This window comes from Aquarana catesbeiana, linkage group LG05, assembly GCF_042186555.1.
Source record: "Aquarana catesbeiana isolate 2022-GZ linkage group LG05, ASM4218655v1, whole genome shotgun sequence".
Taxonomy (NCBI): domain Eukaryota; kingdom Metazoa; phylum Chordata; class Amphibia; order Anura; family Ranidae; genus Aquarana; species Aquarana catesbeiana.
The window spans coordinates 639,539,830-639,558,659 of record NC_133328.1 but is presented as its reverse complement, the minus strand read 5'-3'; the positions used below and the strand labels follow the sequence as shown (position 1 = coordinate 639,558,659).

The window sequence follows — 18,830 nt, the reverse complement described above, 5'->3', positions numbered from 1 at the left end:
GTGCTGTATTGTAAAAAATGCCCCCTCATGAAGAGAGAGGGGGGGTAAATTTTCCGGAGGTGAAGTGACAGAAATGTGACATTCCCATATTATAGCAGCTGAAGCCCTTTTACTTCAGATCTGTACAGTGTTGTGGTGACGCTCCTGTCTCTGGTTTAGGTCATTCTTCACAAGCTTTTCCCTATGGTCACTCCACCACTACAGCCAGGTCTGTGTCCCCCCCCCCGAGTCTCGGCTGCTTCTAGTTCTCAATAACTCCCAACCTTCTGCTTCCGCCCAGCTCTCCCTGCCTCCTCTGGTGTACCAACATGGCGACGAGCGCACTTCCGGCGTTGTCCTAGCTTCCGGGAGTGGCAAGATGGCCGCTCCTGTGAGGCTCCTTTTAGGATTCCGGTTATTTTTCACCCAGCTTTATTGAATAGACACCGCGGAGGACAGAGCGGAGAGGAGAGCGGTACGGTGTGTGCGGGGGAGACAGGGCATGGGGGAAGGGGGGGAGTTACAAGAGGGAATGGCGTTTGGGGGTCTCCCCCCCCCCTCCATGGATGGCAGGGGCCCCTATAGAGGGTGCTGGGCACTGCAAGGAGGTAAAGGCCTTATAAAGAGTGTTGGTTCTGTGCATGATGGAGGTCGGTGGCCCTTTAAGAGGGTGCGGGGGGGCCAATACAAGATGGGGGATGGTGATCAACCCCCCCCCACCCCCCCCATATAGAGATTATTAAAAAAAAAAAAAAAAAGGCATTGCAGTTACAAAAAATCTAAAAAAACCAATATGTGACCCCCCAAATGACATAACTAGAAACTACAAATAATGCTTAAAAACAGTGAAAATCTGTCCTATTCACTAAAAAAAGAAACAATACTACGAATAAACACCGCTACAGAAAATACAGGGCGATATCCAATCAAATACACATATATATCTATCTAAATGATGTAAAGTAAATAGAAATCGGCATGGACACCCAGCTATTCTATGATTAAATATATAAACAAAAGTAAAATATATATATATATATATAATTATACTTTTATTTGTTTATATATTTATTATATTTGTTATCTACTTGCTGACCAGGCCAGTATTTTTTGCTAGAAAATTAAAACCCCAAAATATATATATATATAATTTTTTATTTTATTTATTTATTTTTTTAGCAGAGATCTTAGAGAATAAAATTGCAACTTTTTATGTCGCAATATTTGCACAGTGGTCTTTCAAATGCAATTTTTTTTTTTTTTGTTGGAAAAAAATGCACTTTAATCACTTGCTGACCAGGCCTTTTCTGGAACTTTTTAATTACACGTTTGTATTAGTATTTTCTTGCTAGAAAATCACTTAGAACCCCCAAACATAATTTAAATTATATATATATATATATATATATATATATATATATATATATATATACACAGTATCTCACAGAAGTAAGTACACCCCTGACATTTTTGTAAATCTCTTCTTCTATCTTTTCATGTGACAACACTGAAGAAATGACACTTTGCTACAATGTAAAGTAGTGAGTGTACAGCTTGTATAACAGTGTAAATTTGCTGTCCCCTCAGAATAACTCAACACACAGCCATTAATGTCTAAACCACTGGCAACAAAAGTGAGTACACCCCTAAGTGAAAATGTCCAAATTGGGCCCAATTAGCCATTTTCCCTCCCCAAGGTCTCAGGTGAGAATGGGGAGCAGGTGTGTTAAATTTGGTGTTATCACACTCACTCTCTCATACTGGTCACTGGAAGTTCAACGTGGCACCTCATGGCAAAGAACTCTCTGATGATCTGAAAAAAACAATTGTTGCTCTACATAAAGATGGCCTAGGCTATAAGAAGATTGCCAAGACCCTGAAACTGAGCTGCAGCATGGTGGCCAAGACCATACAGCGGTATAACAGGCCTGTCAGTGCTCAGACCCTACGCCGCACACTGCATCAAATTAGTCTGCATGGCTGTCATCCCAGAAGGAAGCCTCTTCTAAAGATGATGCACAAGAAAGTCCGCAAACAGTTTGCTGAAGACAAGCAGACTAAGGACATGGATTACTGGAACCATGTCCTGTGGTCTGATGAGAACAAGATAAACGTATTTGGTTCAGATGGTGACAAGCGTGTGTGGGGGCAACCAGGTGAGGAGTACAAAGACAAGTGTGTCTTGTCTACAGTCAAGTATGGTGGTGGGAGTGTCATGGTCTGGGGCTACATGAGTGCTGCCGGCACTGGGGAGCTACAGTTCATTGAGGGAACCATGAATGCCAACATGTACTGTGACATACTGAAGCAGAGCATGATCCCCTCCCTTCAGAGACTGGGCCGCAGGGCAGTATTCCAACATGATAACCACCCCAAACACACCTCCAAGACAACCACTGCCTTGCTAAAGAAGCTGAGGGTAAAGGTGATGGACTGGCCAAGCATGTCTCCAGACCTAAACCCTATTGATCATCTGTGGGACATCCTCAAACGGAAGGTGGAGGAGCGCAAGGTCTCCAACATCCACCAGCTCTGTGATGTCATCATGGAGGAGGGGAAGAGGACTCCAGTGACAACCTGTGAAGTTCTGGTGACCTCCATGCCCAAGAGGGTTAAGGCTGTGCTGGAAAATAATGGTGGCCACATATTGGGCCACAAGTTGGGCCCAATTTGGACATTTTCACTTAGGGGTGTACTCACTTTTGTTGCCAGCGGTTTAGACATTAATGGCTGTGTGTTGAGTTATTTTGAGGGGACAGCAAATTTACACTGTTATACAAGCTGTACACCAGTGGTAGGCAACCCACGGCACGCAAAGCCTCTTTTGCCGCCACTCGACTCCCTCCCCATCAGAGCAGCGTAGGGAAGTGTCGGAGAGACATTAATGCTTTCCAATCTCAGAATTCCCCCCACCTGTACTGAAGGGGGGGGGAGGCACTGAGCCCCCACACATTGTAAAAGATGGGAAACATTGTTTGGTTCTCTAACTTTGCTGTAGCTACGATCATCCGTTTTTTTGATGGGGAAGAGATTGGCTGCAGTTCTGCTGGGGGGGGGGGGGGTGGGGTGGTCCCTGTTTCCAGGAGGAGGATGACTGTCATTGGCCACTGTTAAAGCCAATCACAGTCCTGCTAGCCCCGGCCACCATCTGGAGGAAGATGACTCGCTTGGTTGCCACTACCAATCTCAGAAAGAAAGGATTTCACTGTGATTGAGAAAACCCCAATCAGGTGACAGATTGTGGAATTACTGTTGAGCTTCTGGGAACTTTGTTGAAATTATTCCTGAACATTTGCATCACTTACTACTGAACCCCGGCACTCTGTGTCCCTTTAATCCACACAGCCAGTTTTCAGCGCAATGAAAATCACACCCAACTACTTTTTCTCAGCTGCGGGGGGCCAACTTATGATCCTGCACACAGGCCCACTGCTTTCAGAAAATGCCCCTGACCTGAGCTCATCATTGCACATCCATTCCAGATGCTTGTATGTGACATCCCATGCATCACACACATCCCATACATCACATGCATCACACACATCCCATACATCCCATGCATCACACACATCCCATGCATCACACACATCCCATGCATCACACACATCCCATGCATCACACACATCCCATGCATCACACACATCATATACAGCCCATATCTCATACATCTCATACAAGCATGTGGTATGGATGCGAGAGTTGTATCAGCAGGATGAATGTGCCAGGACAGGTAGATGTGTCTCATCTCTGCTTCCTTTCACCACTCTGCATATCACACATATCATAGATGAGAAGAGGGTACATTGGTGAGACAGATGAGCCGGAGGTACAGTGGTGGGGCAGATGAGAAAGGGGGTTACAGTGATGGGGCAGAAGGGCAGGGGGGGTACAGTGGTGGGAGAGATGAGAAAGGGGGAACATTGGTGGGGCAGATGAGAAAGGGGGTTACAGTGGTGGGGCAGATGAGCAGGAGGTACAGTGGTGGAGCAGATGAGCAGGAGGTACAGTGGTGGGGCAGATGAGCAGGAGGTACAGTGGTGGGGCAGATGAGCAGGAGGTACAGTGGTGGGGCAGATGAGCAGGAGGTACAGTGGTGGGGCAGATGAGCAGGAGGTATAGTGGTGGGGCAGATGAGAAAGAGGGTTACAGTGATGGGGCAGAAGGGCAGGGGGGGTACAGTGGTGGGAGAGATGAGAAAGGGGGAACATTGGTGGGGCAGATGAGAAAGGGGGTTACAGTGGTGGGGCAGATGAGCAGGAGGTACAGTGGTGGGGCAGATGAGCAGGAGGTATAGTGGTGGGGCAGATGTGCAGGGGGTATGGTGGTTGAGCAGATGTGCAGGGAGGTACAGTGTTGGGGCAGATGAGAAAGGGGGAACATTGGTGGGGCAGATGAGCAGGGCAGTACAGTGGTGGGGCAAATGTGCAGGGGGGTACAGAGGTGAAACAGATTTGCAGGGGGGACAGTGATCTGAGGTGTGAAGTTGCAGGAATTGGGGCTGGTCTGAGGCCTGAGAGTGCAGGATGTTAATTTCTCACACCTCAGTAGTAGTTTACAGCATTTACTTTGTAAAAAATCCTTTTTGTGATTAAAGCGGAGTTCCACCCACATGTGTGGTGTGAACACTGTTTACGTATGTGGGCGCAACTTATGTATGCGTTCGCTTCTGCGCACGAGCATGGAGGGATGGGGGCGCACGCTTTTTTTTTTTAATTTTAATTTTTTTTCACACTGTCCCTTTAATTTTTTTGTATCACTTTTATTCTTATTACAAGGAATGTAAACGTCCCTTGTAATAGAAATAAGGGGTGACAGGTCCTCTTTATGGAGGAGATCATGTAATAGAAATAAGGGGTGACAGGTCCTCTTTATGGAGGAGATCATGTAATAGAAATAAGGGGTGACAGGTCCTCTTTATGGAGAGATCATGTAATAGAAATAAGGGGTGACAGGTCCTCTTTATGGAGAGCTGTGGGATCTATAAGACCCCAAATCTCTTCTTTACCTTTAAAAGCAAAAGATATAAAAAAAAAAAAAAAAAAAAAAAAAAAAATGTCTTTTGCTTTAAAAAAAGAAAAACAAAATGGTTTACTTCCGCCCTAGACTGGAAGTGATGTCATGACTGTTTATTTATAGCAGGGCTTGACAAATTTGCTTTGATCTCTGAGCCTGCTAAGAAAGTTAGGAGCCAGTTTTTTTTAACCATTTGACTACCAGGCATTTTCACCCCCTTCCTGCCCAGGCCAACTTTCAGCGCTGTCACACTTTGAATGACAATTGCGCGGTCATGCTACACTGTACACATATGACATTTTTATCATTTTTTTCAGACAAATAAAGTTTTCTTTTGGTGGTATTTAATCACCACTGGGTTTTTGTTTTTTTGCTAAAATTTTGAAAAGCAAATATCGTTTTCTTAGTTTCTGTTATAAAATGTTGCAAATAAGTACTTTTTCTTCGGCACTGATGAGGCTGCACTGATGGACACCGATTGGCACTAATGGGGCTGTACACTGTGACAGCACCAAGGAAAGGAAATGCCGATAACCAGTGTTTGTTTAGATATGACCAGCTGTGTTTGGCACTTTACCTCGATCTGTGTCCACAGGATACAGCGATCATAGAGCGCGCCCCCCTCGGGGGGGGGGGGGGGGTATTCTAGGGGGACGTCAATAGACACCCTCCCAGGACTGGACAACCGCTCTGTAGCCATCTTTTGACTATAGGCAGTCAGCATGTGGGAGGTGGATGTGGATGGCTGACAAAAGCCCGGGTGCCGGGACACAATTTCTAGTCGCCATGGCAACCTGGCACCTGGAAGATGTCAAGCCCTGATTCTTAGTATTGTTTTTTAAAAGTGAATTTGACACATTTTCACTTTTTTAACATTTTTTATGCACTCGTTATTTGTAGTTTTAAGAGGGTTTTTTTTTTTTTGGAAATATGCGCAAAGGCAGCTGCTTGTGACATTCAAACTGTGTTGGCATTCAGTGCACCAGTTCTGGGGGGGGGGATGCTGACTCAGACATTGTTTACTGCCATGGCCAGATCGTAATTACATCAGCACCGCATATGCGGCTACTACTGTGTTGCCAGTGCAGACAGTTCTCATCACATGGTGCCCGACGTCCAGCAGGCCGCACACGGTAGCCTGGCGGGCCGCAGTTGGAGCACCAGAGCTATAGAGAGTGCTGGGCCCTATACAAGTTTGAGGCTGGTGACCCTATTATAGAGGGTACGGGGCCCTAAACAAGATGGAGACTGGTTACCCCATTATAGACGGTGTGGAGCCCTATACTAGATGGAGGTTTGTTACTCCATTATAGAGGGTGCTGGGCCCTATACAAGATGGAGGCTGGTTACCCCATTTTAGAGAGTGCTGGGCCCTATACAAGATGGAGGCTGGTGACCCCATTATACAGGGTGCAGGGCTCTATTCTAGATGGAGGCTGGTGACCCTATGGAGGGTTCTGGGCACTATGCAAGATGGAGGCTGCTGAACCCATTATACAGGGTGCTGAGGTCTATACAAGATGGGGGCTGGTGACCCCATTATACAGGGCGCTGGGCTCTTTACAAGATGGAGGCTGGTGACCCCATTATACAGGGTGCTGTGCTCTATTCCAGATGAAGGCTGGTGACCTTATAGAGGGTTCTGGGCACTATATAAAATGGAGGCTGTTGACCCCATTATAGAGGGTGCTGGGCTTTATGCAAGTTGGAGGCTGGTGACCCCATTGTAGAGGATGCTGGGCCCTATAAAAGATGAAGGCTGATGACCCCATTGTACTGAGTGCTGGGCTCTATACAAGATGGGCGGGCGGCACAGTGGTGTAGTGGGTAGCACTCTCGCCTAGCAGTAGGGTCACACCAAAGGGTCACTGGTTCGAATCCGGTCGCTGGTTCGAATCCCAACCATGACACTACCTGCCTGGAGTTTGCATGTTCTCCCTGTGACTGCGTGGGTTTCCTCTGGGTACTCCGGTTTCCTCCCACACTCCAAAGACATGCTGGTAGGTTAATTGGCTTCTGTCCAAAATTGGCCCTAGTATATGAATGGGGATCTTGGATTGAGGGTAGGGACTGATTGAGTGTGGGATGTACAGGGTTAGGGACAATTGTGGACACGCACCCACACTCGCTCGGGTTGAACTGGATGGATTGGTGTCTTTATTCAACCTTACTAACCATGTAACTATGTAACTATGGGAGCTGGTGACCCCATTATAGAGGGTGCTGGGCTTTATACAAGTTGGAGACGGGTGACCCCATTGTAGAGGGTTTTGGGCCCTATACAAGATGGAGGCTGGTGACCCTATGGAGGGTTCTGGGCACTATACAAGATGGAGGCTGGTGACCCCATTCTGGAGTGTGCTGGGCCCTATACAAGATGAAGGCTGATGACCCCATTTTAGAGGGTGCTGGGCTCTATACAAGATGGAGGCTGATGACCCCATTATAGAGGGTGGAGGGCCCTAAACAGTTGAAGGCTGATGACCCCATTATAGAGGTTGCTTGGCTCTATACGAGATGAAGGCTGGTGACCCCATTATACAGGGTGCTGGGCTCAATATAAGATGGAGGCTGGTGGCCCCAATATAGAGGGTGCTGGGCCCTATACAAGAAGCAGGCTGGTGACCCCATTATAGAGGGTGCTGAGTTCTATGCTAGATGGAGGCTGCTGACCCTATTATAGAGGGTGGAGGCCTCATACCATATGGAGGCTGGTGACCCCATTATAAAGGGTGCTGGGCCCTATACAAGAAGAAGGCTGATGACCTCATTATAGAGGTGCTGGGCTCAATACCAAATAGAGGCTGGTGACCCTATGGAGGGTACTTGGCCTATACAAGATGGGAGGCTGGTGACCCTATTATATAGGGTGCTGGGCCCTATATAAGGTGAAGGCTGATGACCCCATTATAGAGGTTGCTTGGCTCTATACAAGATGAAGGCTGGTGACCCCATTACACAGGGTGCTGGGCTCTATATAAGATGGAGGCTGGTGGCCTCAATATAGAGGGTGCTGGGCCCTATACAAGAAGCAGGCTGGTGACCCCATTTTAGAGGGTGCTGGGCTCTATACAAGATGGAGGCTGATGACCCCATTATAGAGGGTGGAGGGCCCTATACAGTTGAAGGCTGATGACCCCATTATAGAGGTTGCTTGGCTCTATACAAGATGAAGGCTGGTGACCCCATTATACAGGGTGCTGGGCTCAATATAAGATGGAGGCTGGTGGCCCCAATATAGAGGGTGCTGGGCCCTATACAAGAAGCAGGCTGGTGACCCCATTATAGAGGGTGCTGAGTTCTATACTAGATGGAGGCTGGTGACCCCATTATAAAGGGTGCTGGGCCCTATACAAGAAGAAGGCTGATGACCTCATTATAGAGGTGCTGGGCTCAATACCAGATAGAGGCTGGTGACTCTATGGAGGGTACTTGGCCTATACAAGATGGGAGGCTGGTGACCCCATTATATAGGTTGCTGGGCCCTATATAAGATGAAGGCTCGGGGGGGTGGTGATTGCCGACTCTGAGAATGTTTGTTTACACGGTCGGATCATAATTACATCAGCACCTCATACACGGCTACCACTGTCATGCCGGTGCCCAACCTTCAGCAGGCCACCTGCAGGAGCCTGGCAGGCTGCAGGTTGAGCACCAGAGCTATAGAGAGTAGGAGTCTATAAGACCCAAAGCTCTCCTCTACCTTTGAAAGCAAAAGATGCAAAAAAAAATTTTTTTTTTTTTACAAAAAAATTATTACTTCCGCCCTTGACTGGAAGTGACGTCATGGCGTTGCTCTGGTCCTCCTAGATCATAGAGGTGATCAGAGACTATCTGGTCTCCGTTCATCTCTATGACCAGCCGCGCGAACCGTTGGATCTATTCCCGGGCTCTCCGGTAAAAATAGTAAGCCCAATTAACTGGTGAGTGGCGGGTGGGGAGCGATCCCTCCTGCTGCTGCTTCTGAAAGCGATCCAGCAGCCAATTGGCCGCTCGGACCGCTTTCATGAGAAAGAGAAAAGCCGGCTGGAAAAAATAAAATACCGCTATAGCATCAGCCATAACTCCGGTAGGTAAACCACTTGCAAACGTATATTTACGTATTGCGGTCGGCAAGTGGATAGTCTTAAAAATAAGTCTGTGAAGGTTCTTGTTTCTCCAGGTCATGGAGTATCTAGTAGTAGTTGGTCATATTGAACTGGACTTCTGTGATGTTGGTGATGTTTTGTAGTTTCTCCAAACCGCTTATTTAGTTCTAATGATTGTCATGAAGATCTCCCAGAATTTATACCCACACAAGGAGCACCCACACAGGGAACGCCAACACCTTCATCCAACCACCATGCAATGTGTAGATGTTGATTTACCAGCATGTCTGTGAAGGTTTTCCTGTATCCAGTTCATGATGTATCTAGTAGTAGTCAATCACATTGAACTGGACTTGTTCTGTGATGTTGAAGACCAGGTCTTAACAAATCCCAGGTGCCAGGTCACCACAGCGACCAGAAACTGGCGCCCCCTGCCAGCCCACCCACCCGATCTTCTGCCCCAGTTCCCACACTCAGGGCCGGGACAAGGGGCGCAGGCAGTAGAAGTGTCGGCGGCAGAGAGGAGAGAAGCGGGAGGCGGTGCGGGCTCTCTGTGCTCTCCCCCCCATCCTGTCAGTGGAGCGCTCCTCCATACAACGGATTACACAGGATCGCTCTTACATTGGACGGTACACAATTACCCGCCCCCTACCAACATTTCCGGGAGATGAGCAGTCTTTGGAGGAGATAGGGGGCGGATAATCAAGCCGTGTATCATCCGATGGAAGAGCGATCCTTTGTAATCTAGAATGCTGCCATGACAAGAGGGAGGAGAGCACGGAGAGCCCGCACCTCCGCACTACTCCTGTAGTTCCTGCCTGTAAGATTGGAAGGGGGGGGGGTGTTGTGGAGGAGAAGCAATAGAGGGGCTGTTTGTGCTGGGAAGGCTAATGGGTGGGGGGAAGAGAATTTGTGATAGGTGGAGGAATGAGAGGGAAGGAGGGTGTGTGTTAGAAGGCAGGATTGGGGAAGATTTGTGCTGGTAGGGGTGAATTGGGGGAATTTATGCTAGAAAGGGTCATTTGGAGGGGGGTTGTGCTAAGAGGGGGGTCTAGGGGAAGAGGCTTTGTACCAGGAAGGGGGACTTGGGGGTGAGGATTTGTACTAGGAGGGAGGATTTGTAGAGGATTTGTGCTAGGAGGGGGGATTTGGGGGGAATTTATACTAGGAGCGAAGATTAAGAGGGATATTTGGGGGGAGGATTTGTGCTGGGAGGGGGGATTTAGAGGAAGGATTTGTACTAGATGGGGGGGATTTTGGGGTAGGATTTACGCTAGGAGTAGGGATTTGGGGGAAAGGCTTTGCATTAGGAGGGGGGGGTTTGGGGGAACGATTTGGGGGAGGGGGGATTTGTACTAGAAGGAAGGAGTATTTGTTCTAGGATGGGGGGGAGAGTTCCGCTAGGAGTGGGGATTTGGGGGGGGAGAGTTACGCTAGGAGTGGGGATTTGGGGGGGAGTTACGCTAGGAGTGGGGATTTGGGGGGGAAGAGTTCCGCTAGGAGTGGGGATGGGGGGGGGGGAGAGTTCCGCTAGGAGTGGGGATTTGGGGGGGAAGAGTTCCGCTAGGAGTGGGGATTTGGGGGGGGGGGAAGAGTACCGCTAGGAGTGGGGATTTGGGGGGGGGAGTTACGCTAGGAGTGGGGATTTGGGGGGGGGGAGTTACGCTAGGAGTGGGGATTTGGGGGGGGAAGAGTTACGCTAGGAGTGGGGATTTGGGGGGGGAAGAGTTACACTAGGTGTGGGGATTTGGGGGGGGAGAAGAGTTACGCTAGGAGTGGGGATTTGGGGGGGGAGAAGAGTTACGCTAGGAGTGGGGATTGGGGGGGGGAGAAGAGTTACGCTAGGAGCGGGGATTTGGGGGGGGGGAGAAGAGTTACGCTAGGAGTGGGGATTTGGGGGGGGGGAAGAGTTACGCTAGGAGTGGGGATTTGGGGGGGAGAAGAGTTACGCTAGGAGTGGGGATTGGGGGGGAGAAGAGTTACGCTAGGAGTGGGGATTTGGGGGGGGGAGAAGAGTTACGCTAGGAGTGGGGATTTGGGGGGGGGAGAGTTATGCTAGGAGTGGAAATTTGTGGGGGGGGATTTACACTGAGGGGGGATTTAGGGGGAGGATTTACGCGAGGAGGGAAGATTTGGGGGGAGGGTTTGTACTAGGAAAGGATTTGGGGGGGAAGGGTTTGTACTAAGAGAGGGGTTGGCGGTATTTATTCTAGGAGGGGGAATTTGGGGTGAGGATTAGTGCTAGGAGCAGGGGGTTTGGGGATTTGCACTAGGAGGGGGGGATTTGTACTGGGGGGGGGTTTGTACTAGGAGGGACGATTAAGAAGGGGGATTTGGGGGTAGATTTACACTAGAAGGGGGATTTGGGGGGAGAATTTAAGCCAGAAGGGGGGATTTGTGCTAGGAGGTGGATTTGGGGGAGAGGATTTAGGCTAGGAGGGGGGGATTTGGGGGAAAGCCCGCTCCTAACTTTTTTGGCTGGCTTCCAGATTCAAAGCAAATTTGTCAAGCCCTGTTGAAGGTTTGAAGATGTTTTGTAGGTTTTCCAATTCAAACAAATATCATTTGTGATGGGACTCTAAATAGTCTAATACAGGAGGTTTGTTACTGGCCGGATCACCAGGTGAAAGTGAAGGGGGAAAAAGCCTAAAAAAATTAAATCTATTACAATATGTTACATTTTTTGGCTTTGGGCTGTGTAAAATCTGCCTCTTTAGACAGAAATAAAAACCAGACAAACTCCTAAACTTGAAGTATAATTTATCAAACTCTAACAGGTTTTCTTCTAAGACTGGAGAGGTAGTCACGTAAGAAGAGAAATCTCCAGGTTGGAAACTAAGTGAACCTATTGGTTAAAATCTTAAAAGCCCCATGGCCTTAACATAGAGTGGGATGTTAATGCCTTCATAAACAATAGTTGGGCATATAGTCCTCCCTTTTGTAATTAATGAGGTGTCTGATCTGCATAATAAAAATATTGGAAACAAATGGAACATTGCTGCGGTCACTACTAGGATATTCCACCGTCTCAAAATCCAGAGCTGTAGCTGAACAGTCTCTGAGAATCTCTCACAATGTACAGAACTGAAATGGAAAGCCGGCACTCCAGTAAATATCAGCAAACGGTTTTCCTTTATTATACGAAGCAGAATACAGCCATGGAATGCCAACAAGTTTTGGCTCTTCAGGCCTTAGTCATGGCTTAAAGGCTAGGACTAAGGCCTGAATGGCCGAAACACATTGGAATTTTATGGCTGTATTCTACTTTGTATAATAAAGGACAATTGCTTGCTGATATATATATAGTGCCTTGGAAAAGTATTCATACCCCTTGAAATTTTTCACATTTTGTTATGTTACAACCAAAAACGTAAATGTATTTTATTGGGATTTTATTTGATAGACCAACACAAAGTGGTACATAATTGTGAAGTGAAAGGAAAATGATAAATTGTTTTAAAAACTTTTCTCAAATAAATATGTGAAAAGTGTGGGGGGCATTTGTATAGCGCCCCCCTGAGTCAATACTTTGTAGAACAACCTTTCGCTCCAATTACAGCTGCAAGTCTTTTTGGGGATGTCTCTACCAGCTTTGCACATCTAGGGAGTAATATTTTTGCCCGTTCTTCTTTGCAAAATATCTCAAGCTCTGTCAGATTGGATGGAGAGCGTCTTTGAACAGCAAATTTCAAGTCTTGCCACAGATTCTCAATTGGATTTAGGTCTGTACTTTGACTGGACCATTCTAACATATGAATATGCTTTGATCTAAACCATTCCATTGTAGCTCTATATGTTTAGGGTCGTTGTTCTGCTGGAAGGTGAACCTCCGCCCCGTTCCCAAGTCTTTTGCAGACTCTAACAGGTTTTCTTCTAAGACTGGAGAGGTAGTCACGTAAGAAGAGAAATCTCCAGGTTGGAAACTAAGTGGATCTATTGGTTAAAATCTTAAAAGCCCCACGGCCTTAACATAGAGTGGGATGTTAATGCCTTCATAAACAATAGTTGGGCATATATTCCTCCCTTTTGTAATTGATGAGGTGTCTGATCTGCATAATACAAATATGCAAATTTGGTTTATGTAAATACATGAATTCATAACTGACTTTCTATTAGCGACTTGTATTATTGGTTTTAATTTATCATGTATTTTTAATTTTTAATGTTGTGGCAATGAATTTTCCAACCGCTAGGTGGCGTCTTCTGATTTTAGGCAATGGCGCAGGTGACTTTATCACTCATGGTTGTTTTTATTTTCGTCCATGAAATAAAATCGATATAGAATTTTTAAAGGTGTCTGTTTTTTACATTTTAGTATTTTTTTAATGATTGTTTTATGGAAAGCTGCATAGGTTTTTGCATGGCAATCCAGTAGTACTACTGGTAGTTCCGTCTTTTGGCCACGATACAGGATGTTTACAATGCAGACTCCAGCGTTATTCCGGTTTCAGGTTGCAGAGTCCCTTCCTGTTGGTGGAACGCATTGATAGTAGAGCTGCATGATTAATCGTTAAGAATCGTTATTGCGATTTTTTTTTTTTTTTTTTCTCCCCCCCCTTGCGATCTTGACAAAGTATTTCCTGATTCTTTCTATGCAGAGAATTCTCTCTGCTCTGCTGAAGTTGACAGCCATCAAAAGAAGGGGGAAAAAAACGGGCAGTCTGCCAAGTATCACAACATTCTTTAGCAGTGGAACCAAGTATAAACATTGTAACGATCAAAGGAATACACTTCAGTGTGTAAATGAGGAAAGTTTTTCTGACAATTGTTGGTTTCATGTTAAAATCATTTTTTTTTTTTTGCTAGAAAATTACTTAGAACCCCCAAACATATATATATTTTTTTTTAGTAGAGACCCTAGAGAGTAAAATGGTGGTTGTTGCAATATTTTATGTTGCACTGTATTTTCGCAGCAGTCTTTCAAATGCATTTTTCTGGGAAAAAATTACACTTTAATAAATTAAAAAAAAAAACTAACCAGTAAAGTTAGCCCAATTTTTTTTTTTTTTTGTATAATGTGAAAGATTTTACGCCGCGAGAATCGTGATCTTTTTATTCTAAGCAATAAAAAGAATCGTGATAGTGCTAGTGCCGATTATGACTACATCCGGTCCCTACCACTATATAAGGTGTCGTACACATTTGAGGCCCCTGATAGCGTCTATATGATGAAACGCGTTGGGTGGAGCTTGGTCACATGATGCCGCCGTGCCGTGGAAGTCAGCCATATTTACAGTTGAAAACGTTCTTGCTGCTTTTAAATCTTTTGAGTATTAGTGATACTGCACTATGAAGTTTCCTTTATCTATCTCTGCACCCTGCATGAGTTGAGGTCCTTTTTTTTTTTTTTTTTTTTTTTTCTTTTTGCTGGAAGCCCTCCAGGTAGTGAGGTTAAAGTTATCCAGTGACCCCGTGGATCTGGTGACTTTGGAGATGGTTTAATTGAACGTGTTTGATCATAATATTGACCATTATATTGGATGGTCCACTATCGAGGGTACACCTTTTTCCAGTTGTTAGCTGTGTCCCCCATATGGATTCTCGCAAACTGCATACTGGACTTCTTATGGCTTACTTTCAACAATGGTTTTCTTCTTGCCACTCTTCCATAAAGGTCAGATTTGTGGAGAGCATGACTAATAGTTGTCCTGTGGACAGATTCTCCCACCTGAGCTGTGGATCTCTGCAGCTCCTCCAGAGTTACCATGGGCCTCTTGGTTCTTCTCTGATGAATGCTCTCCTTGCCCGGCCGGTCAGTTTAGGTGGACGGTCATGTCTTGGTAGGTTTGCAGTTGTGCCATTCTCTTTCCATTTTCCGATGATGGATTGAACAGAGCTCCGTGAGATGTTCAAAGCTTGGGATTTTATTTTTTTTGTAACCTAACCCTACTTCTAAACTTAAGTTCTCCAATACTTTATCCCTGACCTGTCTGGTGTGTTCCTTGGCCTTCATGATGCTGTTTGTTCACTAAGGTTCTTTAACAAACCTGAGGGCTTCACAGAACAGCTGTATTTATACTGAGAATAAATTGCACACAGGTGGACTCTATTTACTAATTAGGTGACTTCTGAAGGCAATTGGTTCCACTAGAATTTAGTTAGGGCTATCGGAGTAAAGGGGGGCTGAATACAAATGCCCCCCATACTTTTAAGATATTTATTTGTAAAAAAGCATTTATCATTTTCCTTTCACTTCACAATTATGTGCCACTTTGTGTTGGTCTATCACATAAAATCCCAATGAAATACATTTACGTTTTTGGTTGTAACATGACAACATGTGGAAAATTTCAAGGGGTATGTACTGGAGTGCCAGCTTTCCATTGAAGTCTAACCTTTTTTTTTTTTTGCTGTGGAAAAATATTTTATCGATGCGCTGCAGTGTTATTTGCCGTCAGTCTGACCATTACCATTTCTTTATTTACAGGTGTTACCCCATTTACTGTGGTATGGGAAGTTTTGGAGTGAAGTAAAAAATGTCTCGGGTAAGAAAGATCCTACGGTCGGATTCCTCTATGGGGCCGGACTCTGCGGACTCTCCATCTCCTGAAGACCCCTCGACTTCTGCTGTGAAATCCGGGCCGAAAGCGGTCAGGAGCATGGCTCAGACTTATTTTCCATTCAGCCTTCTGCCGGTGGACTGCCAGCTTCACATCTTCTCTTTCCTCTCCGAAATAGAGAAGTGCACGGCGGCCCTGGTGTGCTCAGACTGGAGCAAGCTGATGCGCACTTCACAGCTTTGGAGGGTGGCGGACTTCATGAGGCTTGGGGCCGTCCTTTCCGGCATGGATGGGGTGCTCGTGTCGGTGAAGGAGTTCGAAAAGTGGAAGGAGTGGGTCCACCAGTACGCTTACCACCTCATTTCCCGCAGTGCCAGCCTGCTCGTCCTTCGTGCCAGTTTCGATTTAGGAGATCAGAGGGCTAGGTGGGCGGAGTTCCTCCTCCAGTTCCTAGACAGCGTTCACTGCGGGGAACTCCAGGAACTGGAGCTGAACTGGACTCTGACACATTTAGAGCCACTAGATTTCTATCCTCTAGGTAGCATGGCTCAGATCTGTCTTGCTAAGACCGACCAGTTCAACAGCTTCCAGACTCTTTTCGAACGGCTCACCCGCAGCTCCCCAAAGCTAAGCCGCATGAAACTACCTTTCGATTGGTCCGAACACTCAGTGTCACTTCTTAGAAACTTTCAACATCTCAACACGCTGGAACTCAACTACTTCTGGGTCTTCAAGAGCGTACGGCCGGAAATTATGCAGGAACTCACCAGATCTCTCCCGAAACTAAAGACTTTGATCTTACAAGTTCTGGTCCCGGTGAAGGACTTGGGGGTCTCTTACCCCATAGAATCCAAGTCCTTGGAAATTTTAGACGTTTCTCAGAGCCGCGGGCTGGTGTTTAGCCACTTGGATTTACCATCTTTGAAAGAATTGAGGATTAAGAAAACGATAAGGGGGATCATTCTCAATCGCAGGACCAGAGTGGCCGTTCAGACTCGCTGGGCTTGTTTGTATGACCTTCTCAAGGCCGGTACTCCTCAGCTTCAGGTGTTCAACTCTCACATATTGCTTCCCACCTGGCAGACTCACAATTACCTAGAACTCAGCGAGGTCCTGCTACAGTCCTGCTACTGTATACACCACACTGATACCTGGTTGCTCTAAAGCGGACTGACTTGACACACTCCCTTCTTCTACACCAGGCCATGATTAGACAGTTGACCCAGAAGTTGTTAAGTTTGGGACTTTTATCAGGGCTGGAAAAAAAAAAGTGCCAGCAGGACTGTGTGCTTCCATTTCCAACCATAGAAAAGGCTAAAATGGAAAAAAAAAAAGTGAGCTTAGTGTTGAACTTTTTAGGAATGTTGTCTGTCTGATGGCCAGAATTTTTGCATTCGTGCTTTTATCCAGATCTGGACAGTCCCAGGAACCAGGCAGACAATGATTGAAAAAAATGACCCTAGCGTCTAAACTTTTTAAGATTTTTTTTTTTTTTTTTTTTAACAGTCGATACACACCCTTTTTCAGTTTTGCATATATTTTATTTTATTCTAAGGGTCGGGATGAAAAAAATAAATATTTAAAAAAAAAAAATTATTTTCCTTATTTAGTCCATTGGATATTAATATTTTTGGTTTACTCTTCCTGGCGCTCTTAGCGGCTTTTTACTTATCAGTTAAAATCAGTATTGTTTGCTAGAAAATTACTTAGAACACCCAAACATTATGTATATATTTTTAACAGAGACCCTAAAGAATAAAATGGTGGTTGTTGCAATATTTTATGTCACACTGTATTTGCGCAGCGGTCTTTCAAATGCAAATTTTTGGAAAAAATACACTTTCATGAAAAAAAAAAACAAAACCATAAAGTTAGCCCAATTTTTTTGTATGATGTTACACCGAGTAAATAGATACTTAACATCTCATGCTTTTAACCGCTTCTGGACCAGCCAGAGGTTGGCTCCCCTGCGCGAAACCACCTTATTGTACGTGATCTCGCGGGGTCCGGATAGCTGGGGGGTGCTGATGCTCGTGGCCGACGATCACGATGATCGCCGGCCATGAGCGATCGTGACCAGGAGAGGCACAACAGGGACGTAAACACACACTTCCCTGTTCTGTTCTGAGAGGAGTGACAGATCGTGTGTTCCTATTAGCTAGGAACCACGATCTGTCACTTCCTGTAGTCAGTCCCCTCCCCCTTTAGTTAGAATCACCTCCCAGGTTACACAGTTAACACCGCCCCCTAGTGTTAACCCCTTCACTGCCAGTGACATATTTACAGTAATCAATGCATTTTTAATCGCACTGATCGCTGTATTAATGCCAATGGTTCAAAAAATGTGTCAAAATAAAAAAAATAAAAATAAAAAAAAAAAAAATGTGTCAAAATTGTCCACTGATCGCTGTATTAATGCCAATGCTTCAAAAAATGTGTCAAAATTGTCCACTGATCGCTGTATTAATGCCAATGCTTCCAAAAATGTGTCAAAATTGTCCGCCATAATGCCGCAGTCCCGATAAAAATCGCAAATCGCCGCCATTACTAGTAAAAAAAAAAAAAAAAATAAAAATGCTATAAATCTATCCCGTATTTTGTAGACTCTATAACTTTTGCGCAAACCAATCAATATACGCTTATTGCAATTTTTTTTTTTTTTTTTACCAAAAATATGTAGAAGAATACATATCGGCCTAAACTGAGGGAAAAAAATTGTTTTTTTATATATTTTTTGGGGAATATTTATTATAGCAAAAAGTTTTTTTGTTTATAGCGCAAAATATAAAAAAACGCAGAGGCAATCAAATACCACTAAAAGAAAGCTCTATTTGTGGGAAAAAAAGGACGTCGGTTTTGTTTGTGTACAACGTCGCACCACCGCGCAATTGTCAGTTAAAGCGACGCAGTGCCGAATCGCAAAAAGTGCTCCGGTCAGGAAGGGGGTAAATTCTTCCGGGGCTGAAGTGGTTAAAATTGCGCACACTTGTGGAATGCCAGCAAACTACTGTACTTAAAAAATCTCCATAGGCGACGTTATAAAAACTGTTAACGGTTACCAGTTTAGAGTTGCAGAGGAGTTGTAGGGCTAATTATTGCTCTCGCTCTAACAATCGCGGCGATACCTCACGTGTTGTTTGAACACGGTTTACATTTGGGGGTGCGACTTGCGTATGCGCTCGCTTCTGCGCGCATTTTTTTACACTGCCCCTTTTAATTTTAATTTTTTTTTTTATTGCTGTCACGAGGA

At 45.5% G+C, this 18,830-nt stretch overlaps 1 protein-coding gene across 2 annotated transcripts; it reads left to right on the top strand.

The window, feature by feature from the left end:
* The first annotated feature begins 270 nt into the window (after positions 1-270).
* LOC141146181 (uncharacterized) lies at positions 271-17,165 on the top strand. Of its 2 annotated transcripts, none has more exons than XM_073632915.1 (2): positions 271-454; positions 15,508-17,165. In XM_073632915.1, the coding sequence occupies exon 2, from the start codon at positions 15,557-15,559 to the stop codon at positions 16,742-16,744; it is 1,188 nt and encodes a 395-aa protein (XP_073489016.1). In that variant the 5' UTR covers positions 271-454; positions 15,508-15,556; the 3' UTR covers positions 16,745-17,165. The 2 variants fall into 2 exon arrangements, with proteins under 2 accessions (XP_073489016.1, XP_073489017.1); XM_073632916.1 differs by having other exon boundaries at positions 271-459.
* Positions 17,166-18,830: the final 1,665 nt, after the last annotated feature.

Excerpts from the sequence above, each read along its gene's own strand:
- LOC141146181 (XM_073632915.1), top strand. The coding sequence starts at position 15,557 with ATGTCTCGGGTAAGAAAGATCCTACGGTCGGATTCCTCTATGGGGCCG.